This window comes from Mastomys coucha, unplaced genomic scaffold (assembly GCF_008632895.1).
Source record: "Mastomys coucha isolate ucsf_1 unplaced genomic scaffold, UCSF_Mcou_1 pScaffold21, whole genome shotgun sequence".
Taxonomy (NCBI): domain Eukaryota; kingdom Metazoa; phylum Chordata; class Mammalia; order Rodentia; family Muridae; genus Mastomys; species Mastomys coucha.
The window spans coordinates 26,063,560-26,085,148 of record NW_022196904.1 but is presented as its reverse complement, the minus strand read 5'-3'; the positions used below and the strand labels follow the sequence as shown (position 1 = coordinate 26,085,148).

Sequence of the window (21,589 nt, the reverse complement as noted above, 5' to 3'; positions counted from 1 at the left end):
TCTCCAGTTAGAGGTTAAAATGGCTTCAGGAAATATAAATGTGATCCTCACTCTCCTAAGTCCTTCAAAAGTTTCCTGGACCTTCTTTTTCTCTTGGGAGAGAAAGCTGAAAAACCTGACAAGCAAAGATATTCCCTCAGGCCACTCAGGGCCTACTTCCCTGGCTTCGAAGAGCCACCCGAAGCCACCACCTTTTTCCCTGATGTCCTTGAACAGGGGTTCCTTAGCCCTTGATCCCTGACCCTTACCTCATCTTTCCGTAACCTCACCTCCATTGTGTTTAGGACACAGTAGTCCCAAGCTTTTCAACTAGGCCGGAAAGTGTCAGCACACAGACTCAGGAGTTGAGGAGTCTTCTGCTTGCCTCCCTATGGAGTGTGGAGCCGGCACAGGCTCTGCTAAGGCTCTCTCCTACCTTCACGGTAAGTGTAGCCACTCAACAAAGAGATACTGTTCTGCTGCCATCAAAGAGTAGCCCCAAGGTCTGGGAAGAAAAGTGATGGCGCATAGAAGCCACCCCCAGGCTGAAGTTCACCCCAAAGCCACCTGACAAACCAGCTGTGCTGCATGTAAGAGCTGCCTAGGGAAGAGTCACAGGAACTGTCTCCATTCTCCATGAACTGAGCACAATTAGCCGAGGTAGTCACAAGCCATGCACTCACCACTCCACGATCTCTGGGTGAAGAATCGTGTTGTTGACATTGAACCTGTAAAGAGAAGACACATCAATAGCATTAGTCGCATGACCTAGCATATCCCAGCTAGAAGTATCCCATTCAACCCAAACATGCCATGACCAAGAGAGTCTCCCACCTTTGAAATTCCTGGCTCCCTGGCCCAGAGAAAGCTGCTGCTACTCATTCAGGCCTATAGGCCTGGGCTGCCACCTCTAAGCCTGGTCAGTTGGAGGGCAAGCACTCTAACTACAAAACACTCCTCCTTCCTCATAAGGCACACTTTATCAAGTTCATTAACACACAATGTGAGTACCAGAAATGGGGGAGAAATAAAAATATTTGGAGGAAGAGAGTGAATTTTTCACTAGTTTGATGAAAAGCACAACTATTCACATTCTCTTTAAGAACAAATTCATCTTATGTGCATGGGTACTTTGCCTGCATATATATCTTTGTCCCATATGCATGCCTAGTGGTCTGCAGAGGCCAGAAGACAGTGCTGGATTCTCTGGGACTAAAGTTACAGACAACTGTGAGCTACCATGTGGATGCTGGGAATTGCACCTAGGTCCTCTGGATAAGCAGCCAGTACTCTTAACCACAGAGCAATTGGCCCCTTAAAGCTCAATAGTCTCTCAGCAGTACAAATCTAAAGACATGTCACAGCCAAACTGCCAAACAGTGCATACTTGGTGGTCCTGAACTCACAATGAGTAGATTTAGGTCTTTTCAGTTCTCTGACTGGGGTGTAATGAGGGGATCTACACCTGAGTGGTTCAACTTCCATTTCCTAACCTTAAAAAAGGCTGACTGAGATACAGCACATCTATCAATGAAGTAGCTTCTACATCTTGCAAGCATCGTGAAAACTCAATTCAGCACCCATCCAGGGTATGCTCCTGGTAAGTTCTCATCAGAGGCTAACTCTGCATCAGGAACTACGCCAACCAGAGGGCATTGGGATAATGTACAAAGGATTGAAAGAAAGAAAGAAACAAACAAAAACTGAGAACCAGGGTTCATCAGGTGTGAACACCTTTCGGTGTGTCTGGATGGGTAAGGGCTGCTGTGAGCCTGACTGTCAGACAAGGATTTAGCCTGATGAAAACTGGGGCTAGAAAACCTGAGTCACAGGCAGTCTCTATGGATCTGGAGCCCACAGTAATTGGTGAGATCTGAAATGAGCCATATTGGCAGCTCTCCTACCCAAAGCAGCATAGGATGCCACTAACAACTATGTTGGTGGTCATTCCATCACTGCCGAGAAGACCACCTAGCCAGGTAGGACTCAGGCTTCCTGGGTTTCCACAGCTTTGGAGACGGCTCTGGCCGTCATTGCTGATGGAGCAGCTCTTTATTGACTGTGGCAAGAAGTCTGATCTGGAGTTCTCAACCTATGCAGTGCCCCAAGTGTTCACAGCTGTGGATCACCCACACCACCCTGGAGCACTCAGACTGTGCCTTCATGGAGGACAATGACATCATAGATGACTTCAAACACCCAACCTAAACCAGTCTCAGCCGCCTCATCCCTCAAACTGCCTCCTCTAACACAGCTACTCTGCTCTTCAGAAGGGCCTCATGCATGAATCTGACACAGTTCTAGAACAACTTTTTGGCCTACCCTTGTGTCTCCTTTCCCTTGGCCACCTGTGCTCCAGTCATCTCTGCAGAGAAGGCCTGCGGTGATAACTGTTGGTGGTAGAGATTAACCAGAGCTGCTTTGAGCCTCCCAATCAGATGGTAAAGTGTGATCCCAGTATAGCCAAGTGCATGTCCAGCGGCCTCCTGTTACCGTGGAAATGTGCCATGCAAGGATGTGAATGTTGCCTTCACTGCCATCAAGACTAAGAACAGCCAGTTTGTGGACTGGTATCTATCCCATGGGCTTCAAGGTTGGTATCAACCGCTTGCCTCCCAGTGAGGTGCCTAGGAGTCTGGCCAAGGTACAGCATGGAATGTGCCACAAGTATTCTGAGCAACATGGCTGCTGTTTTTGAGGTCTGGGCCTCCATGGACTACAAGTTTCACTTGATGTACACTAAGGTAACTTCTGTACATCGGTATCAGGGTAAGGACATGGAAGAAGTGAGTTCTCTGAGGCCAGAAGGATATGGTTGTCCTAGAGAAAAGTCACAAGGAAGTAGGCATCAATTCCTACAAAGATGGGGATGCAGAAAAAGAACAGACAGCTGCTTGGAGTGTGTGCACTATGGTTATGGCAAAATCCTTCCAAAACAGACAGTCTCCTCGCATTGCTAAGAACATGAAGGAAAATGAAAACACCGCAGACAAACAAAATATGAAGGAATCATCATCACTGGCAAACTTACCCCACAAGGATTCCTTCAGACTGAACGAGCACTACAGTGATGTGCTTCTACATGAAGAAACAGACACTGATGGGCCAGCGAGATGGCTCAGGGGTAAAGGCATAAGCTTGATTCCTGGGACCCATGTGGTGGAACTCTTGCAAGTTGTTCACAGACCTCACCAGGTACACCATGAATCACACACACACACACACACACACACAGAGACACACACACACACTTGATTAAATGTAAAAAAATGAGTTTTTTTGTTTGTTTGTTTGTTTTTTTAAAAGGCAGTGCTTGGTGCTAGAGAAATGTCTAGGGGTTAAGAATGTATATTGCTCTTCCAGAAGAAAGGAGTTTAATTCCCAGCTCCCATTTTGGTGGCTCAACAACTTCCTGTAATTCTAGTTCCAAAGGCTCTAATGCCCTCTTTATTCTTCAGGCACTGAACATACGTGTATACACTCACACTGACATACACATTGATATGAATAAAAATAAATCTTGAGGTAGAACACTAGTAAAGATGACCACACAGGCAAATACAGAGACAGTGGAAATGTAGCTTTTGCTTGTAACTCCTTAAAAATTACCAACAGACACATGCACACACATACGTGAATGTGCATGCATATACACACATACATGTAAATATGCATGTACAAACGTGCTCATACACATGCAAACACACACATAAGCATTACCTCCACTCCCGTACAACACACACACACACACACACACACACACACACACACACACAAGAAAGAAGCCAGCTGCAAAAGCTCACAAATGGGATGACTGCATTTGACATCAAACATCAGGTAAACAGAGAGACAGAGGCAGTTTGGAATTCTATGGGGGTGAGATACCTGGAAAAATGGGACTGCCTTCTTTTGGGTGATGAAAATGTTCCCAAACTGATCATGATGGTTGGTTATACAACTCAGTGAGCATACCAACAACCCTGTTTACAAGAACCAGCAGAAGCCTTGGGTATGCCATTGGCCTTCTGGATTCCATGATCTTCTGAAGGCTCAGGCAGAGCTATGAGCTCCTGGCGTCACATAACTCAGACTCTCCATGGAGTTTGAACTGATCCAGTGCCATGGCTGTAGGGCCACTTATTTTAATCAAGGAACAGAGTGTAGAGGAATTTTAATTCACAACATGGCTGCTCTGGCAAGAGATCACATCCAAAGACCTTCTAGGTCTATGTGATCTGGCTGGAATACAGACATACCTTTAATCCCAGGAGACAGAGGCAAGCAGATCTCTGAGTTCAAAGCCAGTCTGGTACAGAGCAAGTTTCAGGCAAAAAGAAACTTAGGTCCAGGCGTGGGCGTACACACCTTTAATCCCAGCACTCAGGAGACAGGCATGCAGATCTCTGACTGCTAGTCAGTTCTGTTCAGTCAGTGTTATTGGGAGAGTTTTATAGAGACAGGTTGAAGAGAGAACAAGTTAGACACAGGTGAAGACAGAACGAGCCAGAGAATGAGAAGGAGCCAGAAGATTTGAACAGGTTGCTAGAGTTAGTTTGAGGCCAAACAGCAACTTACTCAGAGAGAGAGGAGAGAGAGAAGACAGACTTCAGGAAGAGCTAGAAAAGGTAAACTTATTCAGCAGCAAGTCTCAGAGTCTGAAAACATTGTAGGTCTAGATTAGATTGTACAGAGTCTAGAAGCTTCTAGGACTAGGCCGAGCTCAGCAGATGGAGGCAGTAAGCCTTGAAGAAAAAAATTAAATCAGGCAAATAAAAGATACTTGTACAAAAAGGTACCAGCTTTCTTAGAGGATTCATCTCTGAAGCTTTGGAGATTCTGAGGTACACAACAAAGCTTCTAAATCAACTTACATACTTTAGAGTCAAAGTGGGGCTAGAGGGATGGCTCAGTGGTTAAGTCACTCGCTGCTCTTATGGAGGACGTGGGTTCAGTGCCCAGCACCTATGAACACACAATCATTTGTGCTTGAGATCCAGGGCTTTCTTCTGGTCTCTGAGGGCACTGCTTGCATATGGTACATAGACATACATGCAAACAAACATTCATAGACATAAAATAAAAATGAACAAGTCTAAGAACAAAAGAATCAAAGTCCTACCTATGGTGTATCAAAGATATTACAGACAGCTGATGTGGCTCAGAACAAAGACCAGAGCAGCAGTTCACATAAAGCAAGACTCTCCCATCTTGTCAACTGTCACTATGGCCTTAGAGAAAGCACTGGCCAAGCTACTTAACAGCTGGCTGCAGCTCATTTCATACAACATATACATACACATGTATACAGTCACACACACATACATGCAGAAGCAGCAAGGTGAAACAAGGTTAATAAGATGACATATAGACACAGCTGCAGAAACACACACACAAAGCAACTATAAGCATAGAAGTGCAGACTAGACAGAAAATATACAGGCATGCACATAAGAGACACCAGAGACACACACAAATGGCCAGAGGTCACCTATGTCCTAGGAAGGACACATTCCTAGACCCCCAGTGGGTGCCTAAGAACATAGATAGTACTGAACATTGGGTATACCATGGTTCTCTCCCCAAGCATGAATAGCTATGGTAAAATTTAATTTATAAATTAGGCACAGTAGGAAGCTAGTAATAATAAACTAGAACAATTACAGCATGCTAAAATAAAATTGCATCACTAGCCTTGTGCTTTGAAAAATTAATGATTAAGTAAAATAAAGGCTATCTGAACACAAGTACTGGGATACCACATGATGATTTGATAACAGAGACAACTACTGAGAAACTAATGGGTGAGTGTCATATGTACCACGGATAGTTCCTGACTTCAGTAAATGATACAGGATGGGATCCTGCATTGCAGAACAGCATGAAGTCATGAACTGGCCAATCACAGTAATGCATGCAGCGTCAGCCATGCAGGGGGCTGCTGTAAGAGGACAAGCCTGGACTACAAAGTGAGACCCATCTCAAAACTGCAGGGTGTAAGTGAGGGCTGAGAGCAGAGCTCAGCGGTGGGACGTGTGCTTCGGAGTGCTTGGCCTGTGTCTCACATTCCCATCCCCTCCCATGTCTGTCCGGGAGCCTCCTTTGCCTGGGCCTCTCCTCTCTGTCACCTCGCTGTATAGTTTCCAGGGACTCCTCTGCTAGGACAGAAAAGCCTTCAAAGGGTGTTCTACCTTGAATGCCTGGTTCCTTATGAATTACATATTGGGTTCCTTATGAATTACATATTTCTAGAATTTTCTATGTAATACTTTCAGATTGTGGTTGGCTGTGAGTGAGATGGTAAAAATCAAAACTACAAAGGAAGGATTATTCTACTTGCCCAGACACCAAAAGACATTACAGCACATGCGCTTACGAGGCACAGTGTCATCCAGACATGTACACACATCCAGACAGACAACACACATACATATAGAAAGACCCACAACCACATAAACATGGACACAGACACAAATGACACATATAGACCAAGGCATACACACAGAGACACATGGAATTCCAGACAGAGAAACACACTCAGACACACAGAAGAGTCCCAAAAACTATGTGGATGGGTTTAAGTGATGACATTCTACACTGTGGCCGAGGTGCTAGTAGCACTTTCTCTGATGAGAGGATGTTCAGTATACAAAAACAACAAAGCACTACCATGTCCTGTGGGGGCGAGAGGACACCCTAGGAGTGGACAGTGGAGAATGGAAGGGTTAACAGGGCTGGCCTAGCCTCTGAGCCAGGCCTCTCTTACCCCATATCCCAGGCCTGGAGTTTCTAATCCACTAAAGGATCCCCCCAACACACACATACACACACACACACACACACACACACACACACACACACACACATGCACACTTCCTAACAGGGCGTTGGGGAAGGTTCTCCCTTCATGGAGATTTCCATGGGCCATAATTTGAAGCTCAATCCTAAATATTAACTTGATATGCAAGTTAACCGCTACCCAAAAGTCATGGTCCCCAAACCACAAATTGGCATTTTGCTGTAAATTGTCAAGTTTTAATAATGTCCCTCTAACTTCCTAGGTTTTAAAATTCACATCATTGAATATTAATATCCTTGCATTAGCAAGTCCCAAATTCAGCATTTCATATTTAACTGCTTATTTAAATGGAATTAATTTGTAACCAATTGTCTTCAAATATGCAAGGCAATTTAACTAAATGCCAAAAGATAAGAAATATGCTTGTTCTCAATAGCCAGCTGATGTGAAATAAGGACCATATTTCTCTCTCAGATGACGGCATGAAACGGCGAACTCTGTAATTGGCTGTCTCCACCTAGAATTCATGCGCAAAGGTTCTGCATATCTGGAAGGGTGATGGCCTCATACCAGGGAAGCATCCCCACTACCTCTCTCAACTCTGACGGATGGGTGGCTCTCAGCTTAGGCCACATGCCCATTCCATAGAGCCTTCATGGTCAGTCAGCTTCCCTATTTCAGGAAACTCTGCCCTAGCATCTATTTCCTCAGGCACTGACAAAGATGCATGGCATCTAGCTTGGTCACAGGCTGCTAGAGCCAGGTTTTCGAGGGGTCCTGGGTGCTTGGAGTCCAGAAGACAGGTCTCAAGTGCTCTTCCCTGCAGGTCTGCTCTCCCTATCTCTGCCTCTCCCAGCTCCAGCCTATGGAGCAGTCCTTGCATCCACGGCAGAGCCTGGCAATGAGAACCTGACCCCAGTTCCCATCTACCACATACCTACCAAAGTCTACAGAGAAGCTTTCTTCTAAATGTCCCCTGAAACTTGTGTCTGATACAACAGGGCCTAACATGGCTCCATGGGCTGGGCCAGATTCCTCACTCAACACAGATATCACCAAGTAAATCAGAAGCCATAGCCTCTTGGAAGCCCAGTGGCCTGTGGCTCCAGCAAGATCTCTCTGACCTCTGACATGACTACCACCTCCCTCACCTCCGCCTCCCTCTACCCTCTGTTCCTTTACTGTCCCCAGCACTCTCTGACCTGGTGCACACCCTGCAGTGGGCCTCAGGAGGCCTGGCTCTGGTCTGAGGCTAAGGCTCCACACCTATGGGGCAGTACACTAAATAGGTAATGCCATGAAGCCACATTCTGAAGTGAAAGTCACTAACCAACTACCTGCCTGGACCACAGCTCAGAGGGTCTGGAATGGGTAGACTACTGAGGCCACTGCCAGCCCCTCCTTTATGCAGGCCAAGAAAAGGCAGCCCGGGAGGCTCTCAAGCCACACAGAGATGGCCAAATCTATGTATCAGTCTAGGTAGAAAAGAGATCCAAGATGGAGGCATTCCAGAGACATTTAAAGGGGTCAAAAGCAAAACTCCCAGGAATGTGGAGCTTCATCTAGGCAGCAAGAGGTGACTGGGGACAGATCAGTTACACACGGGAAACTAGGACAACAGAAAGATTCCTCTTGCTTAGGAAAAGGCTATTATTATCCAGCAGCCAGCTGGAGACTCTCGGCAGGCAGGTAAGTGCAGTCCTGTGTCACGGTGGCCCTTATGGCAGACAAGGTTTCTCCACGGCTTGGCACTGAGTCCTAAGGTGCTTACAGCCCAGAGTCTAAGAACACAGACATGGCTTTTAACAGGGAGGAACTTAGGGCACTCGAGCCAATGGCCAGAACCCCAAGTGAATGCTCATAGAACGTAGGGTAGAGGATACCTGACAAAGGATCTTGTTCTACAATAGGAAGGAGCACCATAAAATTACACAAAGTGAGAGGTGAGGCCCAGAGAAGAGGAAAGAGTAAGCGACAAACCAACCTTAGGCCAGAGAGGGAATATGGGTCCCATATACAGGTCAAACATTCCAAGCTATCACATGGGTGCAGAAACAAAGCCGGCCTACACCAAGCATGGAGAGCTGGCCCCCAACCCAGCTCAGCTGCTGTGGGCCTGGGGAACACCCTAGCAGTCCTCCACCATATATATGTGTGTGTGTATGTGTGTGTGTGTATATATGTATATATGTGTATATATATACATGTGTGTATATATATGTATATATATGCATCCCACGAGTGGAAACTGTGGAAAAGACAGTCCCTGGGTCTCACGAAAAGGGCTCCACACAGGACATGTTGGTGCATACCTGCAATGGGAGACTTGTGAGTTCCAGGCCTGCCTAGGCTATAGAGCAAGGTCGTGTCTCACAAACAAAACAAGACAGACAAGTCCCAAGATGTAAACTGGGTGGAGAACTGCACCGTACAAGCTCATTGAGGTCCCTAGAAGGCCTGAAAAGACTCAGGGGAGGAGCCAGAGGCAGAGGCTGGGATCTGTTCAGAGGAGAGCAAGGTTAGAATTCATAACCTGAGTTGAGTCCTCTCAATGAGGTAGGATGAGGCCTCCACTTCTGGTTCCCAGTGACCATGATGGCCTTTCTCAATAAACCTTCCCAGTGTAGCGTTAGTTGTGGTGACCAAAGTCACAGAGCTGGTCAGTGAGGTACCCTCCAAGGCACCCACGTCCACATGGCTGAAGTCCATGCAGAGGTTGCAGATGAGATAGGTGGGGAAAGGTAAAGAGGGTGTTGGGGCACAGGCACCTTGCAGTGCTGGGGAGCTGGGAGAGGAACACAGACTTAGCAAGCAGTATTTCAGCAAGCTGCGCTGGCCACCAGCAGGCTGCTTGGGGCAAAATCCCAAGAGCATGCAGCAGTTTGTGCCAGGAACAAACCAAACTAGATACCCCGGCTCCCTACCCCCACAGCTCTTATCACTGGAGAAATGATACATATTCATGAGCTCATAATCCTTTCTAATCACCCTTCCATCGCACATACACGAATTCCCTCCCTCCTGGGGCTCAGACTCATACATAATTATAAGGAGCCTCTTCCGGTACCACCTTGGTCTACAGAAAGACAACAGAGGACAAAGTGCCTACAGAGAACCTGTGGTTGGGAGGTCACTGCAGCGGCTCAGGTGCAGGAGCACAGTTGAGGGCTCTTTGCTGGCTTGGACCCATCTGTGACAGCTCAATCACTACAGCCCAGACCTCCCAAGACACAGCTTGGCCAGGCCACAGCTAGCAAGCAGTGCTCTCTGGGGGTATGCATGACAAGGAGACAGACCTATCACCCTCCTGCCCAGAGAGGGGACCTGTTTCCTGAGTAGGGATTAAGAGGCTCAACCCTGATCTTAACTAGATCGCAAGTAAAAGACTAGGCTAATGGAGATGCAAGTTCCTGAGAACTGGGCTGGGCCAGGACCTGGGGGCAGAGGGGGAGCACAGTAGAGGGTGGGGGAGAGGTGTTGGGGTTGATAAAAAAAAAAAACTGATCTCAGAGAAACTAGCCAATGCAAAGGCCATTCCTAAGACAGCCTGGGCTAAATAGAAAATGAAAAACAAGGCTGGCTACATGAACAATGTAAACTTGCTCTGCCATCAAGTCTGCCAACATCAGTTCCATTCCCACGATCTACACAGTGGAAGGAGAGAATAGAACCAGCCCCCAAAGGTTGTCTCTGACCTCCACACACACCATGGCATGTACACTCACCGCCACATATACACACAGTCAATCAGCCAATGTTAAAAGCAACAAAAAACAAACAAAGAAAACAGCTACTCATGTTGCACAGTGGCCAGGGCCCCAGGGCTCTTCAGAGAGGGAGCCCAAAAAGAAGGGTGTTTAAGGAAAACAGTAAAAGAAAAGTAAAAGGAAAAGTAAAGGAAAAGTAAAAGAACTGGTCTCTCACAAAAGATTTCACTACACCGCTTGATCCAACCTATCCTCAGCACCCTCCCATAATTCATGGCTTGTGTGGCCAGCCTGGGAAAGATCAGCTGGCGAAGGTAGGAGTGGGTGGAGGGCACACTCACTTGCTAATGCCCTCGAAGGAGGCCTCCCTGCAGACGCTGCCACTGTCTGTATTGACACCACGCTGTGGAGAGAAGAGGAGGTGTGAGAACAGGTGTGTCACACAAGGGCCACAAGCATCCCTAGGAGGGTCTGCCTAGGAGGGTCTGCCTCTTTCAGGCAGACTCAAATGGAACCACAGCCCAGCATGCCCTTGCCCCAGGTAGCGCCAAGCTGGTCCCCAGAACAAAGACAGGGTTTTTTTTTCCCCCTAGTGCAATGTGAAAAGCAGAGAGATTCAAGCACATGCTTGTAATTCTAGCATTGGGGAGACTGAGGAAGGGGAAATCACCACTTCTAGCCTGGATGGGTCAGAGCACCCCAGGTACACAGCAGGGGGTGGGTCTGGATGGGTCAGAGCACCCCAGGTACACAGCAGGGGGTGGGTCTGCATGGGTCAGAGCACCCCAGGTACACAGCAGGGGGTGGGTCTGGATGGGTTGGAGTGCTCTGCTCACACTACATAAACACTCAGGCCCAGGCAGGGGCTGGGCAAGAAAATCAAGAACCTGAGACACCTTCCCCAACGCATACACAGACACACTCTCTCCCCAGCCTGTCTGTGCTCTCCAGGTCCCTTTATCTTTTATCATACACATACACTGTCACTAGTGTGAGGTCCATAGGCAATGTAGCCTGCTCTCCATACTACAGAACCAACAATCACAGAACCAAAATATTTGAAAAAAAAAGAAAACAACAACAAAATCCCAAAACCAATAAACACTGACAGCTGCGAATTTTTTTTTTCTTATCATCTCTCAAAAAAGACAGTGTATGATTTATACACAGGGAAGTAGTATCGTGCCAACTTGACACAAGTTAGAGTCATCTGAGAGGAGGGGACCATGGTAGTGAAAATGCTCCCACCAGACTAACCTGTAGGTAAACCTGTAGGGCATTTTCTTCATTACGATTAATGTGGAAAGGTCCAGCCCATTGTGAGTGGGGCCATCCCTACGCAAGTGTTTCCATATGTCATAAGAAAGCAGGCTGAGCAAGCCGTGCAGAGCAAGCTAGTAAGCAGCACGTCTTCACAGCTGCTGCATCAGTGCCAAGTCTTTGTCTTCCTTGAGTTCTACTCTGACTTCCCTGGATGATGGACTACAAGGTATAAGGTAAAATAAACCCTTTCCTCCCCAGGTAGCTTTAGGTCATGGTATTTATCACAGCAACAGAAACCCTAAAGACAGGCACTTAGCACTGAAGTGTTACAGGTAACCTGCAGATGGTTTGCTGGATATGGGAGGGTGTGCATGGGTTGATGTAATAAAAGGAACTCCTGAATCTGTAGTGTTGGGATCCCCAGAGGTCTGGAAACCAAGCCTCCATGGATACCCAGGGACAACTCCAGCCTCGGCCTCCATCCGTCAGACACTGAGATTAAACGAGGGGTTCAGAGAAAAGAGAGCCACCTCAGCGAGGGAAGACACTCTGAGCAGCCACCGCTTTCTCAAGAATCGCAGGCTGCTCCCTGTCCAACGTAGATCCTAGATAAAACCCGCTGAGCCAGCCTGTCCCTAGAGGCACTGCAGGTGTGGCTGCTGTGTCACATGGGCACCAGTAGGTGGCAGAGAGGAGAGAGGCTATGCCTACATTCAGTGTCCTAACCTATGAACATCTGAATGATTAACAGCTTAACATTCCCTGAAAAAAAGTGAGCCTCAGATGACCACCAGACCAGCACCATGGAGCCCGGACAGGGTGCTAGCCTGAAGTGACCACCAGTACAGTGCAGCACAGGCCTGAGATGCCCTCTGCCCTAAGCCATAATGCACCAGTGGTCATAGCATGCTTAAGATCACTCCTGAGACAACCCCGGACACTCAGAGACCCCAGGTGCCACTAAAAGGAGCAAGGAAGTGGTGGAGAGATGGAAGAGGAAGAGAAACAGAGGGGTGAGGGCACAATGAAGGGAGGCAGAACTGGAGACTCGAGGGTAGTGAGGAACAGCTTGATGTGAGTAGCCGGTGATGCCACCTGGGACCATGGTGGAGTCCTAGCCTGTGTGGCCACTGGGGCCACATCTAGGTCTGTGGCCCTTTAGCAGCAGGGGTCTGTTACCACCAAAAGTGGACATCCTTGCTCTCGGCTATACCCTAAGGATGGAGGAGGGTATGAGAGGAGGGGAAGATGAATTGGATTAGGGTGCATGATGTGAAATTCACAAAGAACCAATTAAAAAAATACCAGGCCAGTTCTGAATGTACCCACCTGCTTAGCCACAGAAGCAGCACAGCAAAGAGAACATGTGGGAGGAGGGCTAGTCCTGTGTAAATCAGTAACAAAGGAGAAAAGGGCCATTCTGGAAGGATGAAGGTGTGTGTGTGTGTGTGTGTGTGAGAGAGAGAGAGAGAGAGAGAGAAAGAGAGAGAGAGAGAGAGAGAGGGAGAGAGAGAGAGATACAGAGATATAAGAAACAGAGAGAGATAGAGACAGAGAGACAGAGATACAAAGAGACAGACAGATAGACAGACAGCACCAGCCCTGAGGGCAAGGCATCAGCCCAGCCCTGCCTCACCCCAGGCAAGAGTGTTAAGAGTCTGATTTCCAAATTGTATTATCATAGGGCATTCAGATGAGAAGAGTGACAATCTATACCTGAAACGCTAAGAGCTGGAGATGGACACAGTTCTATGTTCAAGGCTGGTCTTAAGCCAAGGACTGCTGGTGGCACCTTGGCCACTGTGGCCACAAGACCAGACACAGCACATCCCACAGTCAGCCATGAGCACAAAACAGGTGTCCCTACTGATCACAGGTGACCAGTTCTCAGCTTCTCTTTTGTGTTCACTTACGTAGCTCAGGCTGGCCTCTAACTCCCATTCTCCTGCCTCAGCATCCCAAGCCTGCATACCTCTGTGCCTAGCTTCTTTTCAGTCTCTTAATCCTCATACCCCCACTGCACAGCAATGCCAAGAAGTGCATGGCTCCTGGAGACCAGCCACTTACCAAAGTGAGGAGGACAGAGGGGCTCCGTGAGGTCAGGACACTGGCAATCTGAAAATCAAAATGGAAACCCACTTTAGAGCAGTGTTCTGGTTTGAATCTGAAATGTCTCAGACAGAGTGCTGTGTGAAGTGGCCAGGTTGTAGCACTATTTTGAAGGCTACAAATACTTTAGGAGGTAGGGTCTGGCAGCCCCTGATCTCTGCCTCGCTCCCAGTCTGCTGTGATGGAGCCCCTGTGCTCCACCACAAGCTCCTGCCATCACACCGCACCCGCTGTGGACTGAAGCTTTTCCTTTCTCAAGTTCTGTCAGATGTCAGTCACAGCATCAAGTGACTAGTCCAACCGACAGAGAAGTAGAATGGAGATGATACACAATCATGACCTGATGATTACAGTGCTCATCCAGGAAGCAGGTCCTCAAGACAGGAGACACCACTGCTAGTCTGACCTTAAGATGAGGAAACAGGCTCAGAGATGTGGAAGGATTCCAGGAAGCCCTATAGCTGTGAAAACAGTAGAGGGTATAAACCCAGCACCCTCCTCACCATGTGATCTGCTTCCAGGCACCAACCACAAAGATCCCTGGCTCCAAAGAGCCAGACCTGCCCACTCCCCAAGGCCAGCACCTGTGGGTGGGTTTCCTGCTTTTCCTGAAAGATCTGGTCCTATCAGACAGCTGCTCATCTTCGGAGTAGATGACACCCTCCCTACCCCATGCTGATCTCCTGGGCTAAACTGAAGGGAGTTAGCTCTCCTCAACTCCACTCACTGGCTTCCACCCTGGCCCCTTCGGCCAAGCTGAATGCTTCCTCTCCAGGATCTTGCGTGAGCAGACATAGGCTTACCTGCTCACACCTCTACTCACTCTCACCCATAGCTGGATCATCTTCCCACCATCTTGACTAGTCCATCACATCCTATTTGGGTCTGAACCCCAGCCCAGCCCTGCAAGTAGATTCAGTCACTCCCTTCTCTACCCACCCCTAGCCAGCTGTCATCCATCCACTGACAAAGCACCCGTCATACACCAGCTAAGAAACCTGCACCCCAGGGTGCTGACCACCTTGCTGGGAGCAATGTGGTCCTCCGCTGACTGTCTGTCATGCTGTGATACTCTCAACACAGAAGAGGAAGGTGGGCTATTCCAACAGACTGGCTGAGCTGTTGCTGAGACACTCGACAGCGCACGCATTTAAGGTGGATATTTTGATAGGTTTTGATGTAGTATATACACACTTTTCAATACTAAAAGGTTTCTGGAGAAAAGCTGGGACACACTGGAAGCTACAAAAGGGAAAATGCACCTGCCATCCCATCCCTAGAGACAGTTCGGCTCTGTGCACAGAAACAGAGAACTGTAATGACATTTGGATCATATGAAATTACATGCTTCGCTTATTTCCTGTCATTAAATATTCTTCAAACACGTAATTTTTAGCAGTCACTACTGCTGAGGATGGTAAACGTTCAATAAGTCTTTGATTACGGCCTGCGTCAGTCATCTTACACACATCACCTTCATTTAACCACCCATAAAGGCTCTGCTACAAATGTCCAGGACTCACAGATGAAACAGCTTGTGTAAGGGCTACAGAGCCTGCCTGAATGCACAGTTAAGAAATAGCAAAGCTAGGACAGAAGAGACGGCATGAGGACTAAGAGCTCTGACTGCTCTTCTGGAAGATCCAAGTTGGTCTCTAAAACCCTATCAGTTGCTGTACTGGCTGGTTTTGTGTACCAACTTGACACAGTCTGGAGTTATCACAGAGAAGGGAGCTTCAGTTGGGGAAGTGCCTCCATGAGATCCAGCTGTGGGGCATTTTCTCAATTAGTGATCAAGGGGGTAGGGCCCCTTATGGGTGGTGCCATCCCTGGGCTGGAAGTCTTGGGTTCTATAAGAGAGCAGGCTGAGCAAGCCAGAGGAAGCAAGCCAGTAAGAAACATCCCTTCATGGCCTCTGCATCAGCTCCTGCTTCCTGACTTGCTTGAGTTCCAGTCCTGACTTCCTTTGGTGATAAACAGCTGAATAAACCCTTTCCTCCTCAACTTGCTTCTTGGTCATAATGTTTGTGCAGGAATAGAAACCCTGACTAAGACAGTTGCCTTACCTATAATTCCAACTCCCAGGGCATAAACACCCTCTTATGGCCTCCATGAGCATGCAAACACACACACACACACACACACACACACACACACACACACACACACGCACACGCACACGCGCACGCGCACGCGCACGCACACGCACATACCTTTAAAAAGAAATAACAAAGCCCAGTTTTAACGTGTACTTATAGAAAAGTCTTAATGGACTATGCATCATTTACTTGATCTTTCCCTCTGCTAGACATGTAAATTATTTCTAATGATGAATTATTATAAATAATGCTGTGTGAGCATCCTGATATACATAGTTTTTTATATATTTATACATTAAGGGTTTATTTCCTGATACAGTGTAGTGCCTCACATCTATAATCCCAGCATCTAGGAAGCTGAGGCAGAAGAATTGTGCGTTTAAGGTCAATTTGGAATATACAGTGAGACCCTAGATTCCCAAGGAAAAAAAGAGTTTACTTTAAAAAAAAATTAAATGAGCGGGCATTGTATGTGCCTATTTTCCCAGATCTTAGAAGGCAGTGGTGGGAGGATCATAAGCTCAGGGCCAGTACTGAGTCCCCAGGACCCTTCCTTAAAAGGAAGGTAAGAACAAAGGGAAAGAGGGGTAATAATAAAATAAAATAAAAAAATTAAGTGACCTAGTTGAATATGGAGTCAAAGGCCAGTATTCTATACCAACCACCGTCTAGCCAACTGGGCTGAGGCACCAGCTCCTTGGAGCAGCCTCTCCCCTTCCCTCACTCAGCCACTCTGTGTTTCACAAACCTCCTGCCTGCCCAGCCTGCCCAGCCTGCCCCTCCTGGAGGGGAGAGAGGCTCATTAAAACCAACAGAGCGGAGTGTGTCAGGCCCTGGGTGTGTTGTTTCGTTGACATGAAGGGTCTACATTCATCAGCACACACCGATGCCGTCAATTACAGCGGCAGAATCAGAGAGCGAGGAGGCACTTGGGGATTGTATCTGCTATTGTCCTTAGGAGAGAGGAGCTGGATAACAAATGTGCAGGCTGATGGTTTTTCTCTTCACAATGACTCTCTGGACATGCTGGTTAGGAATAATGGAGGAGAAGGCCCCCTCACTGCAAGTCTGACGCTCAGATGCATGGAGGCTGGATAGAGCCGGCCAGGCGTCGGTGAGTCCTGGCAGAGTAGCATCTTTTATTGATCACAGCTGCTTGAGTGGGCCCTGGTTACCTCTATAGCTGCAGAACCTCTCCCAGCCCAGCAGCTCCATCTGCCTTCCCCGTGGAGACCCATTAGTGCTACACTCATCAGCACACCAATTGGAGGCTGTGCCTCAAAAATTAAGGGAACAAGATGCGGTTTTGTGTCGCTGGTTCTGAATGTAGCCCTAGGACTAGACAGCACAGCTTTAACAACCCCAGGCCTACTTTTCAGGAGCGAATGCCACGGGGACCCATCGGCTCTCCCTAGTGGGGCTGTTAAATGTTCCTGTCTTGCTGCAGGTCATAGCCAGCATTCATCTCCCAGGCAGCTTTGACTAGGTGGACAGGCAGCAGAAGGATTATCAGAGCCCTGTGAGCCCAGATCCGGCCCTGGGGACAATCGGGAAGCTGCCCAAGGGAACTTTACACAGGCTCCTAACCAGGACTCTGACCAAGTCAGTGAGTCACTCCTAACAAAGGAATTAGGCATGCTTCAACTGTGTTGCTGAGAAAAGCCCATGTGGTCCCAGTGTGCAGGGCTCTGCCCTACCAGCACTGAAACTCTTGAAAACAAGCCATTATTCATGGCAGTTTCCCAAAACACCAGCGCACCACACCAGTGGCCTGAAATGCCCTTAAATTTTTGAATCTGCTTTTAAAATCAAAATAGCACCAACAATATGGCTGTCTGACTATTCCTGGGCAATCAGAGTATACAGCCCCTTCAGAGCAAGGCAGCAACCTTGGTCCCATCACAGAACCCTCTTCCTGAAGCACCCCCCGCCCCCAGTTTAAGAAGCAGGCAGCATCTATCCTGGGGCAGCTGTGGCTGTTTCTCTTACATTCTGCCTGCCTAACTGACCCCACGACCTTCAAACATCTGCCATAAAGCAAGTACAAAAAAGCATCCTCCACCCTGCCAGCTCCTAGTTAGACACTAGCTTCTACACCAAGTGTACACAGCAATGTTGTGGGCAGCCCCCTCCCAGGGGTCCCCTGAGTGACCCCTTCCCAGTAATTAAGCTCTGGCTTGTCTGTGAGGAGGAAGAGGAGGAAGAGGAGGAGGAGGAGGAGGAGGAGGAGGAGGAAGGGAACCAGGCCTGTCATCTCTAACATCTGCATTTTTTGAGACAAGGTCTCACGTAGCCGAGGATGATCTTGACCTTCTGAGCCTCCTTCCTCCACCTCTTACCAGCTAGGATTACAGGCACGCACCACTATGCTTCATTAATTTGGTTCTGGGCATTGAACTCAGGGCTTCTTGCATGCATTTTACACATATATGCACATAAGACATCAAGGGATCAGCTTTGCCCTGGGCCACTCCCACTCTCCTTCAGAGCAAACACGCACCTGCAACTAGCTGTGCAGTTTATAAAGACGGGCAAGGATGGCCAAGGCTAGACAGGACTGAGCACCTTTGAGTTGCTGCAATACTGCCACACCCCAGCTGTGGGGCCATAGATGAGGCCTTCTGCTTCTCAGTCTTGACCGCCTTATCTATACATAGGGTTGGATCTGCAGTTCACTGTAGGACAGGGTGGGAGGGATTACAAGCAGCCAACCCCAGAGTGAAGCACCTGTCCTACCTAGAACGGTAGTTAAAGCTGGCGTATGGTTCAGTGGTACTGCCTGGCACGGCCAAGGCCCTCAGAGAAATAAAAACATTGACCAACAGACCTGATCAATGATAGTAATGATTATAGTGCTCCTACAGAGTACTCCTGAACCCTAAAGAGGCTCTGCCCTTTGACCTCTATTGATGCCTTCATTTAACATTCAGCCTTCAAAGGTTAAGAGCAAGCTGCCCGTCTACACCTTCACTAAGGACTTCCTGCCTGGATACTTCCTTCCTCTTCCTCTTCTGTCCTGCATCTGGAAGGTTCCTTCCTTTCCCAAGAAATCACAGTGTAAATGGGAGCTGAAGTCTCCCCTCCCACCAGTCACTACAACTCTTGAGGTTGCAGCCCAGAGAGGGATTGTACTCAGCCAAACGCAGGAATCTCACAACCCTGAAACAGCCTGTCCTAGCTCTCTCTCCGGGTCTGATGATGGGAGATCCCAAGGTCAAGGCCCAAAAGAGCAATGACATTGAGATGCACGTTATAGGGTGTGAGGGTAGCGGAGATATATCTGCCAAGGGACAGCATCTGGACCAAAGTCAGGGTGAAGGATGAGCAGACCTCCTCTAATGCTTAGAGATACAATGTAGCAAATAGCCTCATTAGGAGGAGCACGCAAACAAACATTCAGTCTCTCTTAAAAACCAGAAGCCACCCGGTGGTGGTGGTGGCGCACGCCTTTAATCCCAGCACTTGGGAGGCAGAGGCAGGCGGATTTCTGAGTTCGAGGCCAGCCTGGTCTACAGAGTGAGTTCCAGGACAGCCAGGGCTATACAGAGAAACCCTGTCTCGAAAAACCAAAAAAAAAAAAAAAAAAAAACTAGAAGCCACATGACATAAGGATCCATCAAAAACTGCTTCCCAATGTATGGGAAAAGAGACCTTATATACTATAAGTAGGACTTTAAATGAGTGCATCCAACATGGAAATCAGTATGAAAGTCTTCACCTAATTATGTATGAGCCTGCTACCCCGTCCTAGGTATATAGCCAAAAGAAGCAAAACCAGTTGACTGCAGTGATGCTTGTATACACACATTTACTTTGGTAAATTCACACCAGTGATGTGCAGCTGGCCTAGTGCCCATCAATAGCCAAATGGAGAATAAAGGTGTGTTATGCATACACAATGGGGTATTACCTGGGCACATAAGGAATGAGAGAGTGTGTCATCTCCAGCAGTGATCATCTGGCTAAGCCAGACTCAGAAAGATAAACATGGTGTTTCCTCTCTCGTTTGCAGAAAGTAGAAGGGGAACTACATGAGGAGAAGAGGGTCAGCGTTGGGCAGGACAAACATGGACTTCCGATCAAAGTGCATAGTGCACATATATAAAATGTAACAACAAAGCTAATTCTGCTCTACGATATACATACACTATGGGGCTGGAGAGACGGTTCCATGGTTAACTACACTTGCTGCTCTTTCAGAGGACTAGAGTACAGTTCCCAGTACCCACAATGGTCAGCTCACAACCCCCTATAACTCACAACTCCAGGAAATCTGATGCCCTCTTCTGGCCTCCATAGGTACTGCATGCACATGCACATACACGCAGACATGTACACATAAATTACCTAAATTATAAATTATATCTTTTAAACACACACACTAATGACTATTTTAAACCTTTCAGAAAAAGATAGTACACTATCTACCTCCTCAAGGTCCAAGAGGGCAGAAAGTACATAGACTCAGGTACAGATATGTGAATATTTGCCTTCACTGAGGTTTTCCTGGGAACCTGAAAGGGTTCTACTTTGCTTCACTAGCCTCATTCATGAACTCACTTCCTATGCTGGCCTACACCCTGTGCTGTTAGGTGGAGCCCTGGACGTAAACACCTCTGATACCCTGTGCATCTCTGGGAGTAGGACGGAGAATGCAGGAGAGACGTGGCAAGGCAAACAATCAGGTTCTCAGGATGGAGACGGGACAACAATCGATGCAGAGCAGAAGCCAGCCGATGTTCACAAGCTATCCCGAGAGCACCAGGGTGGACCAGTGCAAGGCCTGGATGGATGGGGATGATAAAGAGTGGCAGGAGGAGGGGGTGTAGCACTCCAGGCTACAGAACTTAAGGTAGGACCATGCTGCTCTGTACAGGATGAGGCTGAAGCTGGTCTGCCCCAGGTCAAGGAGAGTTGTCTATCCCAGAGCCAGTGTGCCAGGCACAAAACACTGAGCAGAGACAGGCAGGTTCCTCACAGTACAATGCATTTGGCCAAGGTCCTTCAAAACCTGCTTCTTCACCTGGTGCTGTTACCCCAACAGAGCTGTGTCCTGCCCAGAGGGACAGGCTTTTGCCTGATCTCCACTGGATGGATCTTATGACCACCTCTACCCTGCAACCCCAGTTCTGGGCCTCAAAGGTCTTCTCTCCTGCCACTGCCTCTTCTTCTTCATCGAGGTCTCTCTAAAGAAATTATTAGTGTACATTCACAGCATAAGATTGTGCTTCAATATGAGGTATTCACGTGTGACCTCACAGGCCTCTGATCTTACTCTCCATTCTCCTTTCTTGTCTCCCTCTTCCCCGCCCTCCTCCCCTCCCACTTCCAAACAGTGCCTCTGCTTTCACCCTGCACACAGGCAGACAGGCATATGGGCAGGTTTATCTCAACTACATATGAGGGCAAACTCGGGACATTTGGCTGCTTTCCAGTCACATGAAGATCCCCAGTGCCATCCATCCTCCTGAAAATGACTTCATGAATGAATAACAGTGCACTGTGGACATACAGCACATTTCTTTTCTCCATTCATCCACTGACAGGCATCTAAGCTGCTTCCAAAGCTTGACAGCCCCAGCTCTTAGCATGTGTGCACTTTCAAGCTCTATCTAGGGCAATGCAGCCATGGTGCC

At 47.9% G+C, this 21,589-nt stretch overlaps 1 protein-coding gene and 1 non-coding gene across 2 annotated transcripts in view; one reads left to right on the top strand and one right to left on the bottom strand.

Moving 5' to 3' along the window:
• Pepd (peptidase D) overlaps positions 1-21,589 on the bottom strand; it is a 135,066-nt gene that overhangs the window by 92,512 nt on the left and 20,965 nt on the right. Inside the window, exons 5-7 of the mRNA XM_031386186.1 lie at positions 13,813-13,860; positions 10,824-10,885; positions 663-707 (exon numbers count right to left, since the gene is read on the bottom strand). Coding sequence (XP_031242046.1) covers positions 663-707; positions 10,824-10,885; positions 13,813-13,860 — 155 coding nt within the window. The remainder of the gene's footprint in view (positions 1-662; positions 708-10,823; positions 10,886-13,812; positions 13,861-21,589) is intronic.
• On the top strand, positions 12,374-12,505 carry LOC116104347. Its single transcript, XR_004123852.1, has one exon. It is a non-coding gene; the product is annotated as a small nucleolar RNA SNORA17 (small nucleolar RNA).